Source organism: Fusarium poae, chromosome 2, assembly GCF_019609905.1.
Source record: "Fusarium poae strain DAOMC 252244 chromosome 2, whole genome shotgun sequence".
Classification (NCBI taxonomy): Eukaryota; Fungi; Ascomycota; class Sordariomycetes; order Hypocreales; family Nectriaceae; genus Fusarium; species Fusarium poae.
Genome location: NC_058400.1, coordinates 4,513,689 through 4,540,074, shown reverse-complemented (window position 1 = coordinate 4,540,074; position 26,386 = coordinate 4,513,689). Strand labels below are relative to the sequence as shown.

The following is a 26,386-nucleotide window of genomic DNA, read 5'->3' as shown; positions in this document are numbered from 1 at the left end:
AGTTGAGAGTTGCTATACCTAATCTATGCTTCTCGTCGTCATCATTCGGGAGATTGTATTGTGAATATGAAGTGAGCTTCACTGTTGAATATATCCTACAGCAAGCATAAGAACGACCACGACGACTGTATTCTCAAGACTAACACAAAAGAGATCTTTTTGGATAGTTACAAGGGGCTAAAAACCATCCCAAGTCCTTTGCACAGTTCTCCAGTACCTCTCATCATCATGCCTGGCATGAGCAACATGTTTCGAGCCATCGAACCTTTCCATCCGCACATTGAAGCCCATCTCAACAGCTTGTGAGGCTTGAGTCTCCAGGTCAGTATGTAGAACAAGATCGTCCGTGTCGCTGTAGATATAGGACCTGCGAAGCTCACGTTCCCTCTTGCCTTCTGCCTCGTTATGGGTCTTACCCCAGTAGACTAGCCAATCCTTGGTATTACCAAGGTTCCTGCCCAGCTGCCAGCACAACGCAAAGATGTAAATAAGCGGCGAGAGAAAGAAGCGCCGAAGCTTGGAGAAACCGATAATAAAGAATGCATATGTCGTGGATGCTCTTTGAGCACCCGGTGCTGAGTCAAAAACCATAACATGAGGCGGGAGATAGGGGTCCTCATCCCCGCGAGCGGAAATAGAATACTCATCATACAAGGCTGAGATGGACGATGAGCCACCGTTGGAGAAGATGTGGATCAAGACGCTCGGCTCCGGAGTAGAGAATGCACCCTCAGGAATTGTAGCCCTGATGACTGACACCATCGGTCTAACAAAACGTGGGAGAGACTTTGGGTCAAAAAAGGTCTTGTTAGTGCTCTTGACCAGCAGAATATGAGCAGCTGGGTATAGCTGCTTATGCTTGTCGACATATTTGGCAATGTGAGCATCAAGTGCATTGGTCCAGCTGGCGACAATGATGAGCTTTGGTGGTATGGATGCGCTAGTGGCTGGGTCACTATTAGAAGGTCTATAAAAGAAGACCTCATCAGACAGTTTTTCCATGTAGGAGAGGGGCTTGGACTTTGCTGAGTGAGCGGCGTCGGTGGACATTTTGGAAACAGGCGAAGCAATGATACGGAATTCTTGAGTGGGTTGTGGAGTTATTCGGGAAAGATTGACAAGAAACAAGAGAGGCTGAGTTGCAGGTTATCTAGCGGCGTGTAAGACCTGAATAGAGTAATCAACAGATGGATCTTTATGCGCTTGGGCTTCAGAGATAAGCGTGGTTGGTTTATGCGGTGTCAACGGCGCTTACGCTGTCAGATTGGGCAATATGCACCGCCAACTGAGCTTGTCGCTGACGTCGATTGAGTGAGATTTGATCATTGCCAAGTAGGGACGTGGCACGGGTGCTAGATATTTCTGAGATATTCATCTCGATGACACAAACTCGGGGAGAATAATACTACCATGTAGGCGATCATCGCTATTTTTCTTGTACACCATCCTGAAACTGGTCATCGAAGTAGGACTGTGAATGCCAAGAATTGTAGTGATGATATCAGTTTACCGACGTTTTTGCCAAGTTACGGCTCGAATCATGGTGTTTTCCTTCATCAGATTCCATTCCAGTATTACGGATCAGATAATTCACCGGTCATTTGTCACCTGTTGCGTAGTCAACACCTTGGCTATACTTCTAGCGAGGCTAAGTTGGTCTAAGCATAACAGCAGTGCTTATTTGCCTCCATTTAGTTAGATGTTCAGTACAGTAGAACCTCTGCGTCAGCTTACAGCAGGCGCTGCTGGAATCATGTTACAGCCACTCCACTTCCAACTGACGTGTCGACAATAAGCAGCACGCCGTTACGATGGAAGATCTATGAAACAAGGCAGTGTGACCCAAAAGCTGTATATATGTACGGCGTCTATCTGATATCAGATCTGTGTATCAATTCATATCGTACCTCTTCCCGCAAACGCCATTGTTTATATCATGTCTGAATCACACAGATTGATGAGGGATCCCGAGCCAGGGCAGCCCGGATATCCTGGAAATCCCGGGTTTCCTGGGTTTCCTGATTACACTCGGTATAGCGGTGCCACACAATTCGAAGGGCATTCGTTCGAGTCAGACAGACCTAGTCAGACTGAGAAGGATTCTACACGAAACGGTTCGATCGCACCAAACGCTACACATGAGTTGGATTGGGATGGAGAGAAGGATCCAGAGAACCCCATGAACTGGTCGATGTGGAAGAAGGTTGTTCATACCGCCATACCAGCGATATACACATTCGGCTTGTATGTAGTGTCTAGTCTTGACGTATCTGCAGGTTATGGTTGACTGACAATGCCACAACACAGAACAACAGGTATCTCAACACTTGTCGCAGGTCTTCCAGGCATTATGGAACAATTCGGACAGACAAGTAGAAATGTCGCTCTTCTTCCTATAACCCTCTACACTATCGGTTTCGTCTTCGGTCCATGTATCGCCGCCCCGATTTCTGATCTCCACGGTCGTCTTGTCGTTTACAAAGTCAACATCATCATACTTATCATCTGTAATGCCATCGCGGTAGCATCAGATAACTTTGCAGCCCTTGTCATCTTCAGGTTCTTTGCATCACTTGGTGGAAGTGGTGTTATGGCGGTGGGCGCAGGAACCATGTCTGACCTCTGGCCGCCGAGTCAAGTCAGTCGTGTGGGTGTTGCATACTTACTGGCGCCTTTTCTCGGTCCTAGCATGGGACCTCTAATAGGATCTTACGCCATTGAACAGTATGGTGATTGGAAGTGGGGGATCTGGGTCGTTCTTTGTATTCTGACTCCTGTCGCTATCGCCATCTTCTTTTCTTCCGAGACATCAAAGAAACAGATTCTTGCTGCGCGTGCCAGGAGACTTGGTAAACATCCCAAGAGTCAAGGTATTACAATGGAGATGCAAAAGATTGGCAAAGCTATGCTTAGGCCATGGCATATGTGCATTTTCGAGGTTTGTTATTTTCATCTCTAGGTTCTGTCTTTGTAGTTACTAATCTTGGCTTGTAGCCTGTGTCGCTTGTTCTGGGACTTTACAGTGGCTTCTCATTCGCCATGATATTCTCTTTCTTCGGCTCTTACACCTATGTTTACTCCACCGTCTACCAGTTTGATGCACGACAAACTGGTCTCTGTTATATAGGCCTCATCATTGGTAAGCCATCCGAACTGCTCGTATAACCCAGGCGGAACTAACCGATATAGGTATTCTCCTGGGTCTTGTCACATTTGCTGTCTTTGACGCAACCATCTATCAGAAGCAAGTGGCTAGAACCGGCGACAGAGTGGCGCCAGAGCATAGACTGTATGCAGCGCTGGTTGGGAGTATACTCGTACCAATCGGATTATTCGTAAGTATCTCCAGACCACTACAAGGAGTCCGCTAAGCTAACTCAAAATAGTGGTATGCATGGGCCCCTGATGCATCGGTGCATTGGATCGTCCCTGTCATGGCTGGCGTCCCTTTCGCCTGGGGAACAATGGCTTCATTCCTGAGCTGTCTAGCCTATTTGGCCAGCGCATTCAAGCCCGTGGACCTTTCATCAGCTGTTGCAGCAAACGGAATCTTCCGCTTTGCACTTGGTGCTGCATTTCCCAACTTTGTGTTCCAGATGTACCAGGAGATGGGCATCAATTGGGCTGGTAGTGTGTTTGCCTTTATCAGTCTAGCTTTCATCCCGGTGCCATGGCTATTCTTCTGGAAGGGGAAGATGCTACGCCAAAAGAGTTCATATGAACTGAGCAAGTATTAATTAGACACTAGCTGGCGTTGGGATATAATGAGCGTATGTGTTTGGTTCGGTAATGTGTGAGCGAGCGATGGAATACCCAGCTGTTTGGTTAAGCAATAGAACAATACAAGGTCGATGCGACATGACTATGCAATGCAATCAGGTCTCGTGTCTGTGATGAGCCTCACCATCAAAAACCTTATTCACAGCGAGGAGCCGAGGCTACCGAAAACCGACCAGGGTCAAATTCCGCTGTGTGTTGCCGACAGGGAATGCTTTAACTAACCATGCCATGTTGAGGCATTATGTTTTCATCTCATCAAGCTGCTGATCTCGGACTCCAACTGACCGAGACCCCAAATCTTTTTGCTCCTATTAAATTTCGCCGCTTCTCGTCCCCGCAATGTCAAGGTCAACTAAACATCCTTATCCTTGCATGCCCACCGACGGTCCCAGGATCTGCACCCACAATCTTCCAGCGTTCATTGGAGCGCGTCTCTTTCTTCTCGGCCAACTTCATTCCCGCTCCAATCAATCCCCAGATTCCCCAGATTAATTACGACGCGACCCCAGACTCTGGAGCTCAGTTTCTCCGCGTCAAACAGACTGTCTATACTGCTATACTCCATTGATACTGGGGATGACGATGCCACATGAGATGAGATGACATGCTATGGGCGGGGCCTTACTCGTTATGTGATAGAGATTAATGACTGGGGACCTATATAATAAAGGCTTTCGACCACATCTTCATCGTGGTCTTTGTCCCCAGCATCCTGCAATTGTCAACACTGACAGGTCTCATCATGCGTTTCGCTGCCATTGTCTCCTTCCTGCTGCCTCTTGTGGCAGCAAAGCCTGCACAGAAGGGCAAGACCTTCAGCAATGTCGAGATCTTCGATCCTCCTACCGACTACAGAGATCCTCAGGTCCTCTACGCCCGTCCCCTCGAGCTATCTGACGGTACCCTACTGGCTACATGGGAGAACTACTCTCCCGAGCCTCCTAATGTCTGGTTTCCAATTGTGAAGAGCAAGGACGGTGGCAAGACCTGGAAGGAGATTTCCAAGGTCAAAGACACCCAAAACAACTGGGGTCTGCGATACCAGCCGCAGCTTTATGAGCTCCCTCGCGCTTTCGGGAAGTACCCCAAGGGAACCGTACTTTGCTCAGGCAGCAGTATCCCTTCCGATCTTAGCGAGACCCTCATTGAAGTCTATGCTAGTCGCGACAAGGGTTACACTTGGGAGTTTGTCAGCCATGTTGCTCTTGGTGGCGAGGCTCTACCCAACCCTGGGTAAGTAAAGCCTCACAAGCGGTTTATCAGATCAGACTAACAAAAACATAGCCTCACTCCTGTCTGGGAGCCATTCCTGATGACCTACAAGGAGAAGCTCATTCTGTACTACTCCGACCAGCGCGACAACGCCACTCATTCGCAGAAGCTTGTCCACCAAACGACCACCGATCTTAAGAAGTGGTCCAAGGTTGTCGATGACACCAAGTATGCCGACTACTACGCTCGTCCTGGTATGCCTACCGTCGCCAAGCTGCCTAACAACGAGTATATCTACGTCTACGAGTATGGCGGTGGCCCCAACCCTCCCGCTGGCAGCGACTACTGGTTCCCTGTCTACTACCGCCTTTCCAAGGATCCCCAGAAGTTCCTTAACAAAGAGCATAACCAGGTTGTTTCCAGCGACGGAACCACGCCTGCTGGTTCTCCCTACGTGATCTGGACTCCTTACGGTGGCAAGAATGGTACCATCGTTGTCAGTTGCGGTACTCGATCTGAGATCTTCACCAACCAGGCTCTTGGCGACACATCTGCTTGGAAGAAGTGGAATGTTCCCCAACCTACTGCTTATACCCGTTCTCTCCTCACTTTCAAGAAGGACCCAGATCTGCTTATGATTATGGGCGCTGGTATCTTGCCACCTGCAGGTGGTAACAACACTGTTAGCGCTAGCGTTGTCCGCCTGTCTGAGGTTATGAAGGCTTAAAACGGGATTACCATGTAATAACCAGACCTTATATATATCATGATGAATACCTAAACTTAATCACGCAGAAGCCCGTGATCGTCACGCGTCGAAAGCATGGTGATTCACAAACTATAACTTTAGTGAATCTAAATTATTGACAAGTATAAAAAATATAGGCATGATCCAGATTTTAACTAAGTATGCGTGTATAATTGAGCTTTCATTGACCCTGCTCTTAGGTATTCTAGCTAGTAAGTAAGCTAGCTACTAAGGTAAGGGAAATCTAGGGCTATTTTAGGTAAAGAAAATTATTTTAGTAAATTAAAACCTTTCTTAATATAATAAGATATATAGTAATACTCTTTAAAAACCTTCCTTAAGATTATCTATAGTAGGCTTCTTAATTAGGCCTAGCCTAGCCAGTAGGCTAGCTAGTAATTAATTAAGAACCTCTTTTTCTCCTCTAATAGCTAGTAAAATTAGGAGTTATAGGATTTAAACCTACTACCTTTAGCTCAGAGGATAAGCCGTTGGCTAAGCCTGGTGACCACTAACCGCTGGACCACCGACCCCCAACTAAGTACGCGGATGTAAGTGACGCGACACTTGACCTTTACTATGGGCCATACTACCTGACACGTCTGAGTCGCGTAGAGTTATTTTAGCTTTCAAGATAAGACATTGTTTATTAAATCCTGTGGGCGGTGGTAATTTGTTAGCTAAACCCGTTCACCCAAACACATTGACGATTCATCCAACCATCGGCACGAGTTGAGCTCAAACTCTTACAACAAACAGTCCCTACTCCCAGAATCGCAAAATGACCCATGGGTGGCGCCACAACAAGACAAGGAAATCAAGCCAACACCAACAAATCTTCGGTCGCCGCATTCTATCAACGCGAGCGCAGATCCGCGTTGAAGCAGAAACTTGGGCACAATAAAGATCGCATACAGACCTTCAAGCAGCACGTCAAAGACATACTGGATGAAATTGAGATATACCATAAGCATGTACCTCGTGAAGATTGGAAAGACATGGATCAGCTCGCGTCACTGCTCGAGATGAGAAGACAACACTTGGACGATTTGTGGGCGACTAGACGACGACTAGAAAGTGAAATAAAAGAGATACGAAAAGAAGGTGATTGACAAGTTAGCCAATCAAAGCTTATTAGTTCTGACAATCTTGATAGTTCTACGACAGCTCTTCTGTAAGCTATGTTCTTGGATCAAGTTGAAGAATATTGGTCGCGTACGTATGATGCCCTTCTTACGAAGCGTGCAAGGACAGGATGAAGCTTCATCGGGATGGGTTACGCGCCTAGGTTTGCGCGTGGTTAAGAAATGAGCAAGGTTTCGGGTTATATGTAAAGTTTGCAATGTATGTAAACTCATTAAAGTGAACTTGAACTCAAGGCTGTTACTCGGTGTCTTTTACTTTATTTATTTCAGCCGACGTCTTTGCACCTTATAAATATTTCGAGGACCCCGTCCAAGTTGTTCATTTCTAGCTCATCTTGCTATCAAAACGAGAAACAAGACCTCATCTTGGCTAGACCTCCCCACATCTCGATATGAGTCACCAAAAACATATTGATCGCGTCTCCCGCGTGATCAAAGGTTCACGTACATCCTCATGCCCTGTTAATGGCCAAATATTACAGCCACTTACTACGCCGTTGCATTTCGCACATTATTGTCCATCAGTATCAAAGTCAGGAGAAACCGCAATCGCTTACCCGCAAAAGGTTGAATACGTTTACGTCTACACAACCGAGTTGAAAAGGGAGGTTGGAAGTATTGGTGCCGAGATACAGGCCTTGAAGGCAGCGTCAAGACTCAGGGATGCTGAACTGCAGCGTGACATCGCACAGATGAAGCTTCGGATAGAGCAGATGCGTCGTCCACGGGCATAAATGATGATCTTCAACAGTGAGTACAATTGCAAGGACGTACTGAACGTATCTGATGGTTAATAGCTAAGGATAGCAGTGTTGCCTTCTCTACCGGCTCAGAAACATCCCTACGGAGATTCAGAATCCCGGCCCGACGACGGCTGGCCTTGAGGCAATATGAATTGCAGATATTGTTTGGTGATTAGTCCTGGCAATAAATAGTTGCTTGAACATATGTGCGATTAGTTGCACGGGTGAAGTTTGGTCATTGTCACTAGGGACACAGTAGCCATCCACGGGGTAAAGAGGCATCTAGGGAGATAGTGTTTTTATCGTAGTTTTATTGGACTCAAGACAAAAATCGGTATCTTTGCCCAAAACAATGACAAGACACAGTATAAGTATTACTATCAACTATCTTTGACAAAAGAAACGTTCTCAATAAAGGTCAATGTTTAAGCCTTAGGCTTGAAGTCCTCAAGGGCATCCCTTACTAGAGCAAGATTCTGAATCACAGCCAATCCGTACTGCGCAACATCATTCGTCGAGACCCACGGTGCCTCTTTGCCGGGTACAAGTCCTTCGTGATCAGGGATGGGCGTTGTCTGGAAAGTGGCGTTGGGTGCCTTGAAACCGTCACTGTTGAAGAACTTCTCCCAAACGAGATTGGCCATTGTACCATTCTTTTGCTGGTTTGCAGCATAAGCTGTCAGACGTGAGTGACCCTGGTACAAGTTCAACTTTCCAAAGTCTTTCCCGTAGCGTGCCTGTTGCTCGGCGGCGGTAGCTTCAAAATAGTAACAGTAGTCAAGCCACGCTTGCTTGAAACCCCTTGGAAGTTCGTCGCCGGCATACTCGATCAGCTCAGATACCACTTCAGGTAGACCGAAAACAGCCGAGAGGTGTGAGACCTCTACGTGACCCTTGTTGTCTGGATCAGCAGGAGGAGGACCGAGGGTCCAGTTCTGAAGATTATAGAGACCGTTGCCTGTAACAAATCCATTCTTCAGTCTGGCGATACTCTCGACTGTGCTGGTAAGTTTCGCCTTGGACTCTTCCCATCGTGGACCCCTGCGCTCCCAGTCAATCAGCCAGCCACCCGCAAGAGCGCCCCAGTCTGTTCCTAGACTGAAAGCGACTGTTGCATTTGGCGTGGGTACCCAACCATCCTTGCGAACCTTTCTTTGAGGATCAAGAACACCATATGTCTTGTCCGTATCAAGAAGCTCTTCAAACAGCTCGCCGATACGCTCATCACCACCAGAAAGGTAGTAGAAGTACTTTCTATACTGAGGCTGTGAAATACGAGCTTGCTTCGCGCTGTCGCTAAAGTGCTGAACACCGTGCCGGGTTCCAAGTCCTTTCCAGTTGCCAATATGGTAAACGTCCACTTCGCCAGTGTGGCGGGTCAGTGCCTCAGCGAATCGATAGATATCTTCGCGACCTGTGCGGAGGAAATACTGCCAGAAGAACAAATCGGGCGAGAGCTCAGAGTTGTCCCAAGCGTAGCCACCGATATCGTATCGCCACTCATGTCGATCTGGATCGTATGTGTGCATGAAGTCACCGTAATCGAGGAATCCGTACCATCTGCGGTGCTCAACCTCGTACTGGTAGAACTTTGCAAGGAAGTCAATGTTGTCTTCCAGCTTCTTTGATGCGGCACTGGAAGTATCCGCAGGAGCCCAGTATGATCCAAGTGCTTTGGTCTTGCTGATGTAGTCGCTCTCGGGAACAAGAACAGGAGGGTTGTTGATCTGAGACACATAGCTAGCGAGAGTGTCTTGAGAGGGGGTTTTGTCAAAGGCAACGAGATAAAGTTCGCTAGTTCTAGCGATACCATAGGGGGTATCGAAGCCTTCCTCCCAATCTTCATATGTAATCTCCAAAGCATCGAGCTGATCGGTGTAGTTCTTCTGTCCAAGTCCATCGTGGTATGGTCGAAGATCCAAGGGATCGGCAGAGGGGCTGTAGAGCCACAAGGTGATGGACCCAGTATCAGAAGCTGCAGAGAAGATGTCAAAGCCAGTTGGAAATCTCTTCCAGAAGTCCCGAAGACCAACCGCTAGGCCTCCAACAGTAGCACCACCAAGGTATGCAAGCCCTTCCGCGCGAGAGCCTCCAGGAATGGTGACCCAGCTTTGGCCGGGCTTTGTTCTCTTTTTGAGAGTGAATCCGTCAGACGAGAGTTGACTCAAGCTGTAGTCATTCCATGGGGGGATCCAATGCATGCGACTTGAAACCCGGACGTCCCATGTAGACTTATCAGGCAACTCTTTGCCATCAAATTGGTCAGCTCGAACGTTGGCACCAGGATCTCGTCGAAGACCTGTAATGCCCTGAACAGCTTCACTGAGAAGGCCTCCATCAACACCAGCAATTCGCACATGACGATTGTAAAGCTCTTCGCCCTCGAGTGGAACGTCAAAGCGAAGACCCACGCCGGAGATGAAGTCCTTCTCAGCATCTCCGTCAAATACTAAGCTGTGGATGATCTTGATTGACTCAGAGCCAGAGTAAAGATAGAAGCGAAGGACAAAGGGTAGCCATGAATCATGGCCAGACTTGTCGATTGCTTCGTGCTTGCCTCGAACGGTGATTAGAGCTCGTGTCGAGTTTTGGTCGCTGACTGTGACGTTGTCGATGCTGCTCTGGAAGCGGAGAGTTTTGAAGGGTTCGCCGTCCTCGTCGGAAGGATGCGAAACACCTGATTGAGACTGTAGCACAAGTCTGCCATTTTGGGCAATGCGTTTGCCATTGGTTTGGATGTCTTTGACGATGACCGAGCCCTTTTTGGGGAAGACGGCGGTCAACTTTCCAGTGTCGACTTTGATGTCGCTTGATGTTTGGGTGACTGAGACTTTGGGACCATCCTTTCCGCTACCAGTGGACGCAGTTGAGTTGATGCCACGATGATCAGCTGCAGCCCTGACGATGTACTCTTCAAGGACATCCTCCGAGGCAGGGATCGCATGACCAGTCCACTTTACTGAGCCATCAGCCCAGTAGCCAGTAACCCAGGTCTGAAGATCGACATTTTGACCGGATGGACCCGAGGCTGTGAACTTTGTACTTTTGGGGAAATGCTTTGACTGAGGCCAAGGGACACCAAATGTAGTGCCTGGGGTGAAGTTGGGTTTCTCGCCGAGCCAGTGGACTTTGGCAGCTGACGAGGAGTTGCTGGGAGCTGCGATAGTATGGCCCGCCAATATGGCGAGTAAAAAAGAGTGGACGGCTTGTCGCAGCATTTTGCAACGACTACCAAGTTTGACTTGACAGTGAAAGAGATGCCGAAGATGTATGAGCAATACAGATCGTTGACATACTCTTATAAATACCAGTACACACCAAGTGACGCCATTGAGAGTCGCAATGAGATTATGCTGCTAATTTCGGTTTGTATACCCTGTTCAGTACATTTCACAATCACCAAATCGATAACCCCCTGCATTTCGGGCATCGGTGTAGAAAGACCCGAGCAGCTGCCCTTTTCAAGGTGTTTGAAAGCACATCTGACGGTTTTTAGTGTCAAGGAGAAAGAATATTTGATGATCAGTGCCAGAACCGGAGTTGGGGGTTGTAGTTCCCCGCAAACTTGGTCGATTCCCTCTGTTGAGCGGACGGATTAATGAACGGTAAATGACCCGCTGCTAAACTTTAGTGACCGATGTCTACAAGCATGGCCAGAGCTGTAGTGTGGTCCGAGTTTTGCTTGGCGTTGGGGGTTGAGGTGTTACCTCGTGCCCAAGGAAGAACCATTAATATAGTGTGCTATCAAGAGCTTTCACATCATGATTGTTTCGATTGATGGCATCCGACAAGGTAAATATCAGATTCCACTATCCTTTGCATACCTAGTAATACCATGACACCGATGGTGTGAGCCGCGCATTGTTAGTCATGCCTTGTCTTGTGAAAGATGCAGTCAAGAGCAGAGGATATATCACTGTATCAAATTTGGAGACCGTTCTCGTTAATGTTTGATGGTATACAACGATAATTTACTGGAAGGAAGTATTCTAGAACATCCATTTTACTTCCATTTTGTGTACCCGTTCCCGGATCTATCCGGAATTATTATTCTAAAGTACCTAGTGTCACAATCTTTCGTCTCAATAAACGCGTTTCTTACCCTGTACACTCTCGTATCTCTCCCAACATGCTACTCACTACTCTTGTCCATGAATGTTTCAGATGCAAAGATTCCTCAGAAAAACAATTCAATATTGGGAAGGAGCGTAGACTTCCAAACCACCCTCGTTACGACGTTTTTGAGACGCGAATTACGCGTCCAATGCACAGCCTCATCCTCATGGACGGGTTTCGGAATCTATGAGTTCACGTGACCAAATCCTTCGTTATCATGTTATTCCTAAACACTTACTAAAAAAAACATACTATCCCCGTTGACCTTTAAGCTTAACATTTATCAGCAATGAGCCCGTCGGATGATCGCCGCTCACCCATGCCTTTACTGAAAACATGCCAGACATGTTTTCATCTCAAAATTCGCTGTGAAAAGACGCAGGATTCTGATCTATGCGACCGCTGCCTCAGACTTGGCAAGACGTGTATTTTCAACCAAGCTCGACGACGCCAAAACGTGAATCGTCAACGGTCAGTCTATTTTTTTGATAAAATGTTCGCTGAACTCACGCAAGACATGGCAGTGAGAAATTAGGTGCAAAACATGCCTCGGATAGATCGTCCAAATCACCAGTAAATCGGCAACATCAAGCATGTGAAGGTGATCAAGATATCCTCAACAAAGATGCTCCACTAGACCCATTTGAACAGGGTATCTTGACTTATGAGCAAGGGCAGCAACTCTTGGGAATTTTCAGATGCCGATTTATTCCGTACTTTCCTTTTGTTCTCTTCCCTAGTGATAGTTCTATCGAAGAACTAAACTCACAGCACCCCTATGCTTGTCTAGCTATGCTAGCTGCTGCGTCTTACAACGATGTAGCTACTCAAGTTGCACTCGGCAACCAATTCAAGCAGATAGTTGCAGTGAAGATGGTCGAGGGTGACTTTAACCAACTTGATCTACTGCAAGGGCTGCTTATTCATGTTGCATGGTATAGTCACTTGAGGAAAGATGAAGACTTTGATTGCTAACGATCCAGGGCGCACTATCAACCAAAACCCAAGCGATATATCCAGCATCTCCATCTTATAACGAGTATAATCAGCGATCTACGCCTCGACAGACCCCGAAAGCCTAAGTTGTGGAGTGCCGAAGGCGGGAGATATCAGAATAAGCCTGATTGGCAGCCAGATGAGATGCGAGCTCTTGCAGGGGCATACTACTTATCCTCCTGGTAGGTCAACCACAAAACTGGACATGAAGCTAGTACTAATATAATTTAAGCTCCTCTATCATTCTTCAGAAATCACGCCAAGTCTTCAACACAACGTATCTTCTGGCTTGTTGCGAGCATCTCGCCTCACTAAACCAGTACCCCACTGATAAGTTCTTGCCTTATGTGATACAGGTTCAGACTCTTATCGAGAATATCGAAGACCTTGTCTGCAAAACTGCACCGACTGACAACGGTTTACAATTTTTCACTGAAAGTCAAGAGATTACCCAGAAATGTTCGAATATTAAATCGACACTACCTTTCCCGTTGAGCGAAAGTCGTAAGTATAACAGCTACATCCTTGTTTCTATATATCTGACACTATATGCTATAGCACCGTTGCTTCTTCAGATACATATTCTCGAACTTATGCTTAGCCAATCCTCACCACGAGGAACAGCCTTTGGTCTCGACAAGTTTCAGAACCCATTCCAGGACGAGACGACTCTCAATGAATGGTTATCTACAAGTATGTCGGCTACCAGATCCCTCATCGGGGTCATTCTAGTCATGCCTCAGGGCGAAGAAGTAGCCATGTCCAACATGGGCTGGATCATGATGAACTGTGCTCTCAATCTTGCCGTCCGTCTGGATCTCATAGCTGCTCGAGGTAGCGTTTCCGGCTTCACTCAACATCTTCGACGATTTCTGGATATGAAGCATACCCTTCGTCAACTTGTCCTCCGATTTGAAGCCGTGCCTGGGCCGGGGGCGCCATCAGAACATCCCTTCCACAGCATAGTAAAGCGCATACGACGTTTAGAGAACTGGTACCTGTCGCAGGTCGCACAGCAGACAGCTGAGTCGAATTCGTCCATAAGCCCTTCTTCTGGCTCACAGCCATCAATATCTCTCAGTGATCATACCAGTGGGATGCCTGTCAGCCTACCGTTGTCGTATCAAAACTGGAACATGGGTGGTGGGTCTGAATGGTATCAGAATCCGGACTTGGACATTAGCACTTTTCTTTTCGCGGACCCAATCGACTTTCCCATCAACTTTGCGTGGGCGAGCTAGATTGTTGTCCTTTACACAGAATTCTATTTTTCTCATCCATCATCCATGAATGTCTCGTCACTCAGCATTCGTTGATCCGAGTCGGACTAAGGATCTTGGTACGGACTAAGATACGGACTAAGCTTATGCCGTACGGAGCAAGTCGGACTAAGATACGGAGTAAGAGCTCTGAACTGTGTATGTTATTGGCTGCACAACATTTCGCATGTAATTCGTAATTTCGATCTTCTAACGATCCATATTCATCCGTGGAGTCAGACATCTAAGCCTCCAGCTAGACTTCCACTGTACCTTATGACAGGCGTAGAACGCGGACGTGGGTTTTGTTCAAAGGATCAGCTCGAGTATAAAGACAAGACCTCATGGCTGAAAATATGGCATTCTACTCGATATCATCTCTTTACCATCACATCAACCAATATCAATACCCCTTCTAGTTGAATATCATGCATCCATTTTTATTTCCTTCCGTTTTGAGTGCTGTGGCTGTGGTAGCTCTGGCAGAAACTCCAAGCAATGAAGACGACATTCCCTTCTTTGGCTGTGCTCTCCTTGGAGCATACTATCCCCCTCCGACTATCGACATATCATCAAAACCTATCCAGGGAGTGGTATCTGAATTTACAAAAATGTTTGATGAACTTGTTCAAAACGGCGGTAGTGATAAGTATGGCTCGATAAACGTCAACACCACCTCCTTCTCAGTTGTCATCTTTGGCGGAGACGAGAAACTTCGTGATGATCCTATCTTCTTCCAGTATCACTACACATCTCCCGAGGATCAAGTTTCCAACGAAAATATCACATTGGCTACTAGGTTCCCTGTCGGCGATGTTACTATGGTATTCACTGTGTATGCCTGGCTCGCCAAGATGGGCGAGCAGTGGGAGACACCAATTACGAAGTATCTTCCTGAACTGGCCGATGTCAAGAGCCCATACGCTCCATCGTGGAAGGATATTACCATTGGTGCTCTGGCTGGACAGATGTCTGGGCTGAGTCGCGAGTGTAAGTTTCATTCTTCTCCAAGATCACAACATACAAGACTAACATGGCCACAGCCACTGCGTGCGTGGTAGGCGAGCCCTGTGATTGGGAATGTAAGATAATATCGACAGCTCCTACGAGAGAAGCATACTGATATGGCCTGTAGCTTTCCAGGAGACCTTTGCGACCAAGTCGCCCTATTTCTTACCCGATACGACTCCTGTGGTGTCTTACGCAGCTTGGCAGCTTCTTGTCTTTGCTATGGAAAGAGAAAGTGGCAGTGACTGGACTTCCATCCTTGAAGATACTCTTTTGAAACCCTTGAACCTGACTTCTAGTGGTGTTTTGAGCCATGATTGTAAAGACATTTTTGCCATGGAAAGTCTCAACAGAACCTGGGTGAGTATAATCAGGAATTAGTCAATCCATTTACTAACGCGTTGAAGTGCATTGTCATTTGTAAGCTCCATAGAAGATCTTGCTCGCGCTGGTCACTCCATGCTTGCTTCCGACATACTCCCTTCAGCCATCGGTCGTCGATGGCTGAAGTCTCACGCCGATACTTCCAACCTCCGCAATGGTGTCGGTCGTCCCTGGGAAGTTTACCGCGCCGGACAGAACATCCGTCCCATCATGGACGCTCTGACCAAAGCTGGCACACTTGGCAAATATGCTAGTTACTTCGGTCTCACCACGGACTTCAACGCCGGTTTCGCTATTCTGGCCCATGACAGCAGTGTCGAGGATCGAAAACTGGATCTCAATGTTCATGCTGATATTGTCAGCGAGGTCATCGGGTATTTCTCCCAGATTGCAGCTGCTGAGACAGAGGCTCGTTATGCTGGTCAGTACGGGAATGGTGAAAACTCTATGGCGTTTCTCAATACGACGCGTGACGGTCACGGCATAGCTGTTCAGAAACTTGTCATCGACGGGGTAAACATCAAGGACCGCACAGCTCAGAAACTAGGGATCAAGCCCAATGATCTTGATTTCAGGGTTTACCCTACCAACGTCAAAGATGAGAACCAACATCAGTTCGTCGCTGTATTCCAGGATCGAAGTGCCCTGATTGACATGGGTACGCCCACATGCATCAGTTGGCAAGAAGTGGGTGCTGATGCCGAGATATTTGTTCGATTCATCATGAGGGCAGGAAAGGCAGTTGGAATTGATATCCCCCAATGGAATTCTGAGATGGTACGGACAGACTAGCTGTTACGTTCGCTCATGACTACACATTGGCTCACTGATGGCCGTGGAATAATACTAAGCATTGGCCCCTACCAACGGTGAGGGATCTCGCGTGGTAGCCCATGAGGCCATATCATACGTACTTGTGCGTAGTTTCTGCAGCTTTAGGATACATCTTCAATCAATTTGCTTTCTTATCACCCTCAGAGTCCAACAGAAACACATCCTGGTAAGCATGTTGCTTGTTCATGTAACAGACACCTAACCTTTTGGACCATCGGCATAGAGACTAAGAATGATCGAATATCGTAGTCTTGTCAGCCACGCATGTTTTCGGGTGATTACTTCTCTTACCACGTAACAATAAAATCCCTGATTGAAGAGAGATGCTCGTACCTCGGCGAAGCTAGCCTGATCCATCCGGTCAACTTTCCGGGGATCCCGCATTCACCTAATCTCGACCGAGAGATTGGCACTCATTACTGGACCGGTTCAAGTAAACTCCACACTTTAAGAATAACTGCGGAGGCCAAACTCCCGAAGCTCATCTGAGATTGAAGATGGAACCTGGGGAGATGGCAAGGGCACACGATACATGATTGGACCGCATCAACGCGTCTGCACAAGATCGACAAATAGAACTAACTAAGATATTTGGCGCAACTGATCAAATGAGACGTCACATGCCCTTTGACCGATTAGACTTGAGCTTTATAGGAAGGTCACTTGGAAGAGTTGGGGGTTGTAATGCAGCGATAGTATGGGAAAGTCCCAATTAAACTGTTTCGTGGATGATAAAAGGTTAAGCTGCACCGCTGTATGTTTCAATAATCGATCAAGGTCCCTGACTAGATCATCTACCCACCATCATGGTTTCTTGGAACAACATATTTGTCTTTACCCTTGGTCTTGTCAGTTCGGCTCGTGCCTACACCAACCCCATTCGAAACCCAGGAGGTGGTGATCCACAGATCACCTATACTGGCGGTTACTACTATCTCATCTCGACTGAGTGGACCAATCTGCAGCTCTCTCGTGCCACTACTATCGAAGGGCTCAAGACCGCTACCCCGAAGGTCATTTACACAGACTCAGACCCTTCACGATCATCCAACGTTTGGGCACCTGAGCTTCACTACTTGGGTGGAAAATGGTACATCTACTACACTGCTGGAAAGTCTGAAGACCTTACTGGACAGCGTTCCCATGTTATCAAGGGTTAGTGTAAAACCAAAACTTATGAGTTTAAGAATAGCAACTAATAACTTCGCCTAGGTGGTGCCACACCTTGGGACAGTTGGTCCTATGGAGCCAAGCTCTCTGACGACTGGGGTATTGACGGTACAATCCTCCGGACGAACCAGTTCGGCAACTACTTTGTGTACTCTTGCATGACCGGGGTTCAATACCAATCTACATGCGTCCGTAAGCTTGGATCCAACTTCATGTCCGTCGGGGCCCTGAGCATCATCTCCCAGCCTGATCAGGCCTGGGAAAAGAGCGGCACCCCTGTGCAAGAGGGACCAAACGCTCTCTATTTTGGCGGAAAGACCTATATCGCCTACTCTGCCAACTATTGCTGGACCCCTGATTATTGCGTCGCAACACTTGAGTGGGACGGGAAAACTGACCCAGCAAAGGCGTCTGCATGGAAAAAGTCTAATGGCTGTGTCCTCAAGAGTGCGAATGGAAGCTATGGAACTGGACACAACAGCTTCTTTCAGAGCCCTGATGGAAAGCAGACTTTCATCACGTTCCATGCTACTTCGAACAAGAATGGTGCTTGCGATGACACTCGATATGCTATGACTCAGCCCTTGACTGCCAATGCCGATGGTACACCTAACTTTGGAAAGGTACAACCATTCTCTTATCAATTCGCGGAGCCTTCCAAATAGATATCATCAGTTGCAAGTCTTTTCATAGAAAATAGCAATGATAAGTTCACTTTCTATCCTTGATGTAGACCGTCGCAAATACTTAGAAACGAGGATAAGAATGACACGGGTTGTGTGTTCTAGCTGTATCTGGTAAAGCACCTAACGACAGCGCTATATCGATTTGGTGAGATGCTGGCTGCTGAGATACCGGCCAGCCAACTCGCGTTCACTCCAATCAAATGCACGCGAGGTCGCCACCACCTATCAAAGTCAATAAGCGACTCAAAGCAGAGCCTGAAACAGCTGAAGTGGTTGCAAGTAAACGTTATGAGAATCTCGACTGAAGGGATAAGAATGAGACGATAACATGAATCAGATGTTAAAAACAAAATTCCTCTCCTCTCCTCTCCCATTCAATTTTATCTCTTCACATATTCACAATACGAAGTGTATGTCTAGACCTATGATATAGAGCGGCAAGTTTGATAAATCAAAGTTAGCAGGAATGTTGTTGTGTTTGAGCTAGAGGAGGGTTGTATGTACATTAATTGTCAATGGGCATTCTGAGCGCGACGGTCAACCAATGATCAGACGGCATGGGATTCTGTAAGGGACATGTCAGTACCACTTAGAATGCAGTAATTGGTTTATGTACAACTGACTGTGGATCATCTTTCCGCATATCTTGGTAGCTTTCGAATCGTAGCTCCAATTGCGACATCTAATTTGTATATAGAACAACGCAACACACTGTCAGACACTGATTGACGGCATACCTCCCAGACGTATCACTGGCTGAATGTGGAAATTAAGGGGCTTGTACACATGGTCAGCATTCATTCTTGTTGGCTCTTTAGACTCAGAATTCGAGGGGTAGTCCTCTGTTTATCATTTTGCCCCTGCTTGGATGGTATGTGTATACTAAGGATTATGCTGCATTCTCGGCAAGCCACAATGCCGATAACACGGTCTCTTCGAATAGGACTAACTTCCATTCGGTCACTTGCAGCGTACATATCGATTGTAATCAGACATTGTGGCTGAGACACTAAGAAGGGGCAACTGTGGTGAAATGCTATGTAAATACCCTTTGATGCTCCCTTGCTTGGCACTCTGCGAAGGGAGAGGCCCCATCCATTTAATATTCCACTTGCCGAACAAGTGAATGAAAACTGGGCTAAGCATATCCAACCTTTTCACTTGAAGCACCAATCGCAACCATGACTATCGTTACAACACTCCGCAGCTCCATTCCCAGACAATCCATCCTGGTGACAGGTGGTGCAGGCTTCATCGGCTCCCATCTTGTCGAAGCACTGCTTGCCGACGGGTACTGGAGGGTTGTGGTGATTGACAACTTCGATGACTTCTACTCTCCCGAAATCAAGCGTGCCAACCTCGCAGGCCTTCTACAACACCCCAACCTTACAGTATACGAGGCTGACATCCGCGACGTGCCAGCTTTGTCGGCCATCTTCTCCGAGAGCAACTTTTCCGTCGTGGTGCATCTTGCGGCTCGCGCCGGAGTTCTCCCCTCTCTACAGTTCCCAGACCTTTACTATGATGTCAATGTCACTGGTACCATGAATCTCCTGCAATGCTGCAAAGACTTTGGAGTCAAGCAATTTGTCTTTGGATCATCCTCTAGTGTTTATGGCCTGGGCGCAAAAGCTCCCTTCTCCGAAACCCAGAGCACCACGAAGCCTATTTCCCCATATGCCGCATCGAAAGCAACAGGCGAGCTACTGTGCCACACATGGTCTCATCTATATCAGATTCGCTGTGTCTGTCTGAGATTTTTCACCGTCTATGGCCCACGTCAACGCCCAGATCTTGCGATTCACAAGTTCACAAGACTCATTCACCAAGGCAAGCCGATCCCTCTTTTCGGTGACGGGTCCTCCATTAGAGACTATACCTACATCGACGACATCATTGATGGCATATTCGGGGCCATCCAATATGACGACTCTCTGTTTGAGGCCATCAACCTTGGAGAGTCACAGACCATCAAGTTGATAGACCTCATCAGTGTTCTTGAAGGGACGTTGGGATGCAAAGCACTCATTGATTGGCGAGGAGAGCAAGCTGGAGACATGCCACTCACGTACGCAGATGTTTCTAAGGCGGCGTCACTGATCGGGTACAAGCCAAAGACCAAAGTGCAGGAGGGTATCGTCAAGTTTGTCGCTTGGTATCTGAACCACAACGAGGTTTAGTTCATTTTTGGAATTACTCATTTCTTACATGTCATTTCCTAACTTCAACACGATGTATAATCATGGGTATTAGGTACTACTTTCAATTTAATGTGTATTTATCTCTTCGTCTTCAACTCACCAATTGTCTGTTCACTTATCAATATTATTGTCCAAGTTCTGGTACACACCCTACGTCGCACAAGATATTTGCGGATACAAATCAAGTCTATGCAAAGTAAATTAATAACGGACCAGGCGTCACTGGTGTTGACATAAAATGCAAGTCGCTACAATCATGTCTTAGATGTCTTTACACACATTTATAGACAATATGATTTGAGACAACTTATTTACAATACCAGTGCTTGTTGATTGTTCATGGTTGATATCGAAATTTGAAGAGAGTTCCTTGTATAAAAACAGATTGCCGCAGGCCACGTACCAAATTTAAAAGAAAATGATCACCTAAATGGCCCTTTACCGTCTCTAAATACTTCTTCCCACCAAGTGTCTCTTGCATCTTTGAGTGGCTTCTCGTCACTTTGACATAACTCCTCAAATTCCATCTTGGCGAACCTGCCATCGGCTGTTGCATTGGCCTTTCGGGGATATCTGTCTCTGGCTTCAGCCGAGACACCCCAGTATCTGACTTGGCTGCTTCCATCTCGGACTATTGCCAGCGGCTCATCAATTGGATATGGTTTCAGACGAGGAGTTACGAGCTCTCTCAAACGTTGATGATACCATGGACGATCCCACCATGTCTGGCGCCGCCCCTTGTAACCGTTATGATGTATCATCGCCGGCACTTGACCAATAAACAGGTCACCATAGAGAGGCATTTCACCCCAGGTCGCAGTCTTATCGATTTCCACGAGTGGGTTTCGAGACATGCTGACATCGTCGGGCACACCCATTAGTCGAACCGGAGATATACCCAGGGCGTTTGAATGCGATTCTATAGCCCCCTTGTCGCCCAACGGTATGAAGTGAGCGTCATAGAGATCCAGACTCCGGTTGATAGCCGTGAATTTGACCTGGCTTGATATCTCTTGCGAGTAGTCGAGTCCGAAGTGGTATTCGAAGTCCTCATTGACCAAACCCTGTAGTTCGTCACTGTTCATCCGATTCTTCCTTCTCCATTGTCTCCAGACCTCTTGTCTCCCAATCACGTTGCCCACTTGGCCCTGCTCGCTCCGTAGAGGGAAACCTTCTCCGATTGCAGCCTCCATATCCTGCATTGCGCGACGAAAGAGTCGCCTCATGTCGCCTGCTGGACCCATGTACATACCACCATTGATCCATCGTGGTCTATTATGGTAAAAGTCGGTAGCATTCTTGTCGGTTTCCGGTCCGTAAAGACCTGGCGGTAGTGGACTTTCTGGCCAACGATCGCACCGCAAATCGAGACCGAAGAGTTCTGGATCATTTGGGTAACATTTCTTTTCAGACGCAGCCACAATAGTCTGCTTCATGGGAATCGGGCCTGATCCGGCCCATTCCTTGCGCAACCTTTCGTTGGCTCGTTTGTTAATCTCATGGTAACGTTTGAGCATGACCTCGGCGGGCAACTGAAACCATACATCATGAGAATCTACCATGAGCACCAGGTCATCCTCCTCCAGCTTCTCTGTAGCCGTCGCGTTGGGGTGCATCACCGAGTCGAGATAGTGTACTAGACCCGGGATCTTGGGCAGAGCTTTTCCAAAATGCCAATGGGATACATCGCGGTAGTCTACGCCCCAATTGATAATGACGGGACTAGGATAGCCTAGAGCTAGCGCAGTGAATATCGTCTTGCATGTATCCGGGGTAGGATCGGTGATAGGTAGGACTAAAGCGAACCGACGATCTTCGTTGACAGGCACGGTGTGATGTGATGATTCCTCGGACGGTTTCCATGCTGGGACACCCAATTGGAGATCTGAAAAGAATGATAGAGTGTAAAAGGATAGTGATAGCGCAAGTATCATGACTATGATTCTGTAGATTCTCTGCGTATTGAGAACTGCTGACAGAGTCAACTTTGGATTTGCACCGATATCCCGCATTGTGTCGAGTTTTGTGGTTCAATCCACGGTTCAAAGAAAATGCTTTTTGAAACACTAAGTGATACAAGTGGTGTAGTTAGAGAATTATAATAAAACGAGTGCTTTGTTTTTAACGACAGATGGTATCTATTTCACAAAAGAATGTGGGAGAGCTGCAGTGTCTCAGAAGCAAAATAAGGGGAGGCTTGTCAGAGCACATGTCTCAGGTCCCAAGGACAAATGTGTAAATCAGGCTGGCTAGGGCAGATCTTGTATCCCTTGCCGATACAGTGCACCAAGGGAGAGACTAGACAGGTTGACTTCCGCCCTTTTGCGGAAATCCAATGTTTATTGGCTCTGGTTGAAATGAGAGCATTCACAGTCATAATGGAAGGGAGACCAGCCCTGTATACTTGAGCTTTAGCTTTCTTGGCGATCGATGGAAGACCCCTTTCCAACTACTATGAGGCTTAATGGTTCAATGATGGAGTAAATATACACAAGATACAAAGAGTGGATATCGATGTGGAAATCTGTCTTGGCTTCTGAAGACATTGATCACCTTATTTCCCCGTGTTCAGCCTTAAACATTATACACCGGCGTCTTTAGTTATGGGAAATTATTTGATTCCAGCAAAAGACAATAAAATTGAAGTTGAAGCTATGTCAAGTCTATAGATAACTCTAGTCGCTGCCATGCCGCGGCTATGTCCCCTATGGAAAGAATGTGTCGAAGAAGATTACCACCATTTTACCCTCTCGCCTTCGCGACTAAGCCGCCACCTTGATTCCACCAGCCCGACTTGTAGCGGGAATAATGCGTAAATAGTGACATAAAAAAGACATTAAAAGATTACAAGGAGTGTTGTGAAGTCTCATGATCCATCAAATTTTAAACAAGCCCCAGCAGACCAGAAGTGGCAAACTTCGGGTAGGAGGGTTTGCAGTAGGCCAAAGTTGAGCACTTATGCCTTGTACTCCTTCTTGTGACCGCCATCTCCGTAGCCAGGGTTCTCGTATCCGGGCTTGTGGTGGGTAGGCTTTGGCTTGACGGTGATGGTCTTTGTGACAGTCTCGGTCTTGTACTTGGTGACGGGAGGCTTGTGGATGTACTTGGTCTCCGTGCTGGTCTTTGTCTCTGTCTTGGTGATAGGAGGCTTCCACTTCGTCTCAGTCTTTGTCACGGGAGGCTTCCACTTAGTCTCAGTCTTGGTAACTGGTGGCTTCCACTTGGTGACGGTGTCGGTCTTGGTGACAGTCTTGTACTTGGTGACAGGAGGCTTCCACTTGGTGACATATTCAGTCTTGGTAACAGGAGGCTTCCACTTGTACTTGGTAACCGTCTCGGTCACGGGGTACTTCTTGGTGACGGTCTCTGTCTTTGTGACAGGGGGCTTGTAGATGGGCTTGGTGACAGTGTGAGTGACTGTCTTGGTGACAGTCTTGGGCTTCTCAGGGTAATGTCCGTAGTCTCCGCCGGGGGTGGCAAAGACCAGAGGGAGGGAGAGCAAAGGAGCAATCACAGCAGAGAACTTCATGTTGTCGGCTGAAGCGAAGGTCTTGAGTTTGAAGTCTGAGAGTAAGGTGTTCTTGAAAGAATGGTGATGAAGTCTGAGCCAGTGGGTTGAAGCTTGGGATAAAATCTCATGGACTGAGGGAAAACGATGGTATCTTTATACTCGTTGGCGGACGCAGCGATCGGTTCTTCGAGGTGCCCAGGTCTGTCATGCCATGAGATACAAAAATCCGTACCGATCACATCTTGACTCGGGCCTGCTTTCCCAGATTCATAGAGAGACATGGGTAGAATGTTTGGCCTGGCCTGACTCTATTCCTACAATGTTGTTGTTGTCAATTGCCTTGGCACAATAATTACACGTTGGACAAAACCAGGCCACCAATGGAGACACAAGAATTCAGCCATAAGCTCGTATCTGCCATCTAGCTCGTGTCTATGCAATATCAATGCAGGTCGGCAGCCATTATTGATGCAGGTTGGAAGCAGCTCTGGTCCGTTCAAAGTAACACCACTTTTTCAAGTAAGCTTACCAGTTCTGCCAGTAAGAATACCAAAAGCAACGTCTCTTTGCATACTCAACCGCCACACCACATTATACGATTGGATGTTTACAGAATTTCCCCTCTATTGTTTTCCCTTGGCAGCATATTTATTACTGGAGCTTTTAACGTGCGTCGCATAACTAATCGCGTGATCAGATGAGAGGTTGCAATTCCTTCAAGCTTTATGAGAAGTATCGCCAGACACCAAGTCAGATCATGAATCATGATATGATAGTACAAATAAGCTAAGCCCTATAGATCAGGCTGCATGGTAGGAATTGGTCCGGTTGTACCGGCTTTGCGGGGGATTTCCAGGCACAGAAGCTTAGCATTGCAGGGTATGATGGGGACACAAATAGATGCAAAGGTCAAAGCAAAAATGGGCCCCAGAGCTGCAAAACTACCTGATCGGCAGTTCATTACTCATTTTTCACTTGGCAGTCTTGGTTTCGAAGCAGGTAATGGTTGCGAGATGTTCGTTGTCAAACTCGATGATCAACTCTCGATAAAGACATATTTCGAGATTGATGACGATCCTTACAACTTCACATCAAGTAAGCCCAACCTGTTTGAATGCCACCAACATGTTGACCGGTCTTCGTGCCCTTGTAGCTTCCCACTGAGCTAGCGTGAGCTTACTACAGGACATATGCAAAGACAGTACAGTATACAGGTTCAGCCCCGCGTTCAAATGAGTTGTCACCAATAAAAAATGAATTATGGGTCTGTGGCCTTGGCCGTTGATCGTCCACCGTAGTGGACTATTGGCAGACGGCACAAACAGAAGAGACTCACTCATTGGTTTACTGTCCCCATGTAAAAAGACTGCCTCGTCAACTCAGCCCATCATGATCATGATCGAGACGGCAGGGACGCCAAGAGAGGCCAAGACTGCGGGCAATTCACGGAATAACACATTTACAGGGATCAACTCAACTAGCTCATTGAACAGGGTTGTGCTTTAGTAGCTATTGCGCCATACATTAGGTTTTTGAGTCATGGATTCTTAACGTCGCTCGTGCGGCGAGTTATGCTTCTCAAGTTGCTGTGGTCAACTCGATAGCTGAAATAAAAGCTATAGAACAAAGTTCAATCATCAATACCGTATTCAAGCTGCACAGTGCAGCCTTGCGTTCTACTTTTAGAAAGACTGTCACCAATAGTTCTTGAGGCCACACACATGATGGTTGTTTCACGACCATGACACCATTCAGAAGACGCCGTCAGCACATAGTCCTGTTGGTTCTTGTTTCTCCTTCTATGAGAAGTGGTTTGACTGTTGAAAGAGGTATTAATTGTTGCATTAGGCGGGCAACCCGATGTGGACCAGCCTGACGATATTCAGCCTGATACTTGCCCCAATCACTTCCAGACATGTCAGCGAATGATGACTTAATGAGCAAATCAATGTACGATCCAATGGTCTGTTACCATAAATACCCCGCAATAAAGACTACGTGCTATTGGTAAATCACATACTTAAAACTGATCATTATGATGATGAGAGTTGAAGTTTGAAAGGATTCACACCTGTCCTTGCCGACGTGGTATCTTATCTCACTGATTCGGGCGAGTTACTTCTAACGGCAGACTGCAGCCTGCTGTCTGACTTTTGCCGTACATTATGCAGGCTTATATAACCTGCTCAAAAGGCTGGGCTGACAACTGTCATGCCTCATTGCAATAAGCTCTCAGATAGTTTCGGTCGTGGCGGCGCCATCAGGGCCACATTTTGAGGTAGGAACCGTTACACAAAGAACTTTCTTGGCCAGGCCAGACCGCCACGGATTCCCGATTGCATTAATTAGTTATAGCAACATGGATCAGACGAATAGCTCACGCAATGAAATGGAGCTACGAAATCTTGTATTCCAGGTCGAGCGAGCTGCAGATGCATGATGGAGGTGGCCTAGACTTGTGAATAGTTTTCGCCAACACGAAGCCTGAAGAACCTGGATTCATGCTATGGATGTATCGAGGCCTTCCAACAGTTGTACAACCAATTGAACAACGCATACACAGCACAAGCTCCGTATCCCGTCAGCCACTATC

The 26,386-nt window shown here is 47.1% G+C and overlaps 13 protein-coding genes across 13 annotated transcripts; 9 read left to right on the top strand and 4 right to left on the bottom strand.

Annotated features, from left to right (window-relative positions):
* Nucleotides 1-177: 177 nt before the first annotated feature.
* FPOAC1_005412 (uncharacterized protein) lies at nt 178-1,050 on the bottom strand (the record flags this gene model as incomplete). Its single annotated transcript, XM_044849940.1, has 1 exon — nt 178-1,050. One exon carries the CDS (start codon nt 1,048-1,050, stop codon nt 178-180), a length of 873 nt encoding a protein of 290 aa, XP_044708650.1.
* Nucleotides 1,051-1,936: 886 nt separating this feature from the next.
* On the top strand, nt 1,937-3,737 carry FPOAC1_005411 (uncharacterized protein; the record flags this gene model as incomplete). The annotated part of the gene is made up of 5 exons (XM_044849939.1): nt 1,937-2,244; nt 2,308-2,938; nt 2,995-3,139; nt 3,190-3,335; nt 3,387-3,737. The coding sequence occupies 5 exons, from the start codon at nt 1,937-1,939 to the stop codon at nt 3,735-3,737; spliced, it is 1,581 nt and encodes a 526-aa protein (XP_044708649.1).
* Nucleotides 3,738-4,522: 785 nt separating this feature from the next.
* FPOAC1_005410 (uncharacterized protein) lies at nt 4,523-5,719 on the top strand (the record flags this gene model as incomplete). Its single annotated transcript, XM_044849938.1, has 2 exons — nt 4,523-5,013; nt 5,065-5,719. The coding sequence occupies 2 exons, from the start codon at nt 4,523-4,525 to the stop codon at nt 5,717-5,719; spliced, it is 1,146 nt and encodes a 381-aa protein (XP_044708648.1).
* An 809-nt stretch (nt 5,720-6,528) lies between these two features.
* Nucleotides 6,529-7,051, top strand: FPOAC1_005409 (uncharacterized protein; the record flags this gene model as incomplete). Its single annotated transcript, XM_044849937.1, has 2 exons — nt 6,529-6,844; nt 6,897-7,051. 2 exons carry the CDS (start codon nt 6,529-6,531, stop codon nt 7,049-7,051), a joined length of 471 nt encoding a protein of 156 aa, XP_044708647.1.
* Nucleotides 7,052-7,277: 226 nt separating this feature from the next.
* Nucleotides 7,278-7,619, top strand: FPOAC1_005408 (uncharacterized protein; the record flags this gene model as incomplete). The annotated part of the gene is made up of 1 exon (XM_044849936.1): nt 7,278-7,619. The coding sequence occupies one exon, from the start codon at nt 7,278-7,280 to the stop codon at nt 7,617-7,619; it is 342 nt and encodes a 113-aa protein (XP_044708646.1).
* Nucleotides 7,620-8,053: 434 nt separating this feature from the next.
* Nucleotides 8,054-10,846, bottom strand: FPOAC1_005407 (uncharacterized protein; the record flags this gene model as incomplete). Its single annotated transcript, XM_044849935.1, has 1 exon — nt 8,054-10,846. The coding sequence occupies one exon, from the start codon at nt 10,844-10,846 to the stop codon at nt 8,054-8,056; it is 2,793 nt and encodes a 930-aa protein (XP_044708645.1).
* Nucleotides 10,847-12,033: 1,187 nt separating this feature from the next.
* On the top strand, nt 12,034-13,981 carry FPOAC1_005406 (uncharacterized protein; the record flags this gene model as incomplete). Its single annotated transcript, XM_044849934.1, has 5 exons — nt 12,034-12,215; nt 12,269-12,679; nt 12,728-12,922; nt 12,973-13,244; nt 13,299-13,981. The coding sequence occupies 5 exons, from the start codon at nt 12,034-12,036 to the stop codon at nt 13,979-13,981; spliced, it is 1,743 nt and encodes a 580-aa protein (XP_044708644.1).
* Nucleotides 13,982-14,427: 446 nt separating this feature from the next.
* Nucleotides 14,428-16,183, top strand: FPOAC1_005405 (uncharacterized protein; the record flags this gene model as incomplete). Its single annotated transcript, XM_044849933.1, has 5 exons — nt 14,428-14,989; nt 15,043-15,081; nt 15,135-15,367; nt 15,415-15,427; nt 15,495-16,183. 5 exons carry the CDS (start codon nt 14,428-14,430, stop codon nt 16,181-16,183), a joined length of 1,536 nt encoding a protein of 511 aa, XP_044708643.1.
* An 848-nt stretch (nt 16,184-17,031) lies between these two features.
* FPOAC1_005404 (uncharacterized protein) lies at nt 17,032-18,060 on the top strand (the record flags this gene model as incomplete). The annotated part of the gene is made up of 2 exons (XM_044849932.1): nt 17,032-17,380; nt 17,438-18,060. 2 exons carry the CDS (start codon nt 17,032-17,034, stop codon nt 18,058-18,060), a joined length of 972 nt encoding a protein of 323 aa, XP_044708642.1.
* A 1,202-nt stretch (nt 18,061-19,262) lies between these two features.
* Nucleotides 19,263-20,261, top strand: FPOAC1_005403 (uncharacterized protein; the record flags this gene model as incomplete). Its single annotated transcript, XM_044849931.1, has 1 exon — nt 19,263-20,261. The coding sequence occupies one exon, from the start codon at nt 19,263-19,265 to the stop codon at nt 20,259-20,261; it is 999 nt and encodes a 332-aa protein (XP_044708641.1).
* Nucleotides 20,262-20,704: 443 nt separating this feature from the next.
* FPOAC1_005402 (uncharacterized protein) lies at nt 20,705-22,294 on the bottom strand (the record flags this gene model as incomplete). The annotated part of the gene is made up of 1 exon (XM_044849930.1): nt 20,705-22,294. One exon carries the CDS (start codon nt 22,292-22,294, stop codon nt 20,705-20,707), a length of 1,590 nt encoding a protein of 529 aa, XP_044708640.1.
* Nucleotides 22,295-23,238: 944 nt separating this feature from the next.
* Nucleotides 23,239-23,811, bottom strand: FPOAC1_005401 (uncharacterized protein; the record flags this gene model as incomplete). Its single annotated transcript, XM_044849929.1, has 1 exon — nt 23,239-23,811. One exon carries the CDS (start codon nt 23,809-23,811, stop codon nt 23,239-23,241), a length of 573 nt encoding a protein of 190 aa, XP_044708639.1.
* A 902-nt stretch (nt 23,812-24,713) lies between these two features.
* Nucleotides 24,714-24,967, top strand: FPOAC1_005400 (uncharacterized protein; the record flags this gene model as incomplete). The annotated part of the gene is made up of 2 exons (XM_044849928.1): nt 24,714-24,888; nt 24,963-24,967. The coding sequence occupies 2 exons, from the start codon at nt 24,714-24,716 to the stop codon at nt 24,965-24,967; spliced, it is 180 nt and encodes a 59-aa protein (XP_044708638.1).
* Between the last annotated feature and the right edge of the window lie 1,419 nt (nt 24,968-26,386).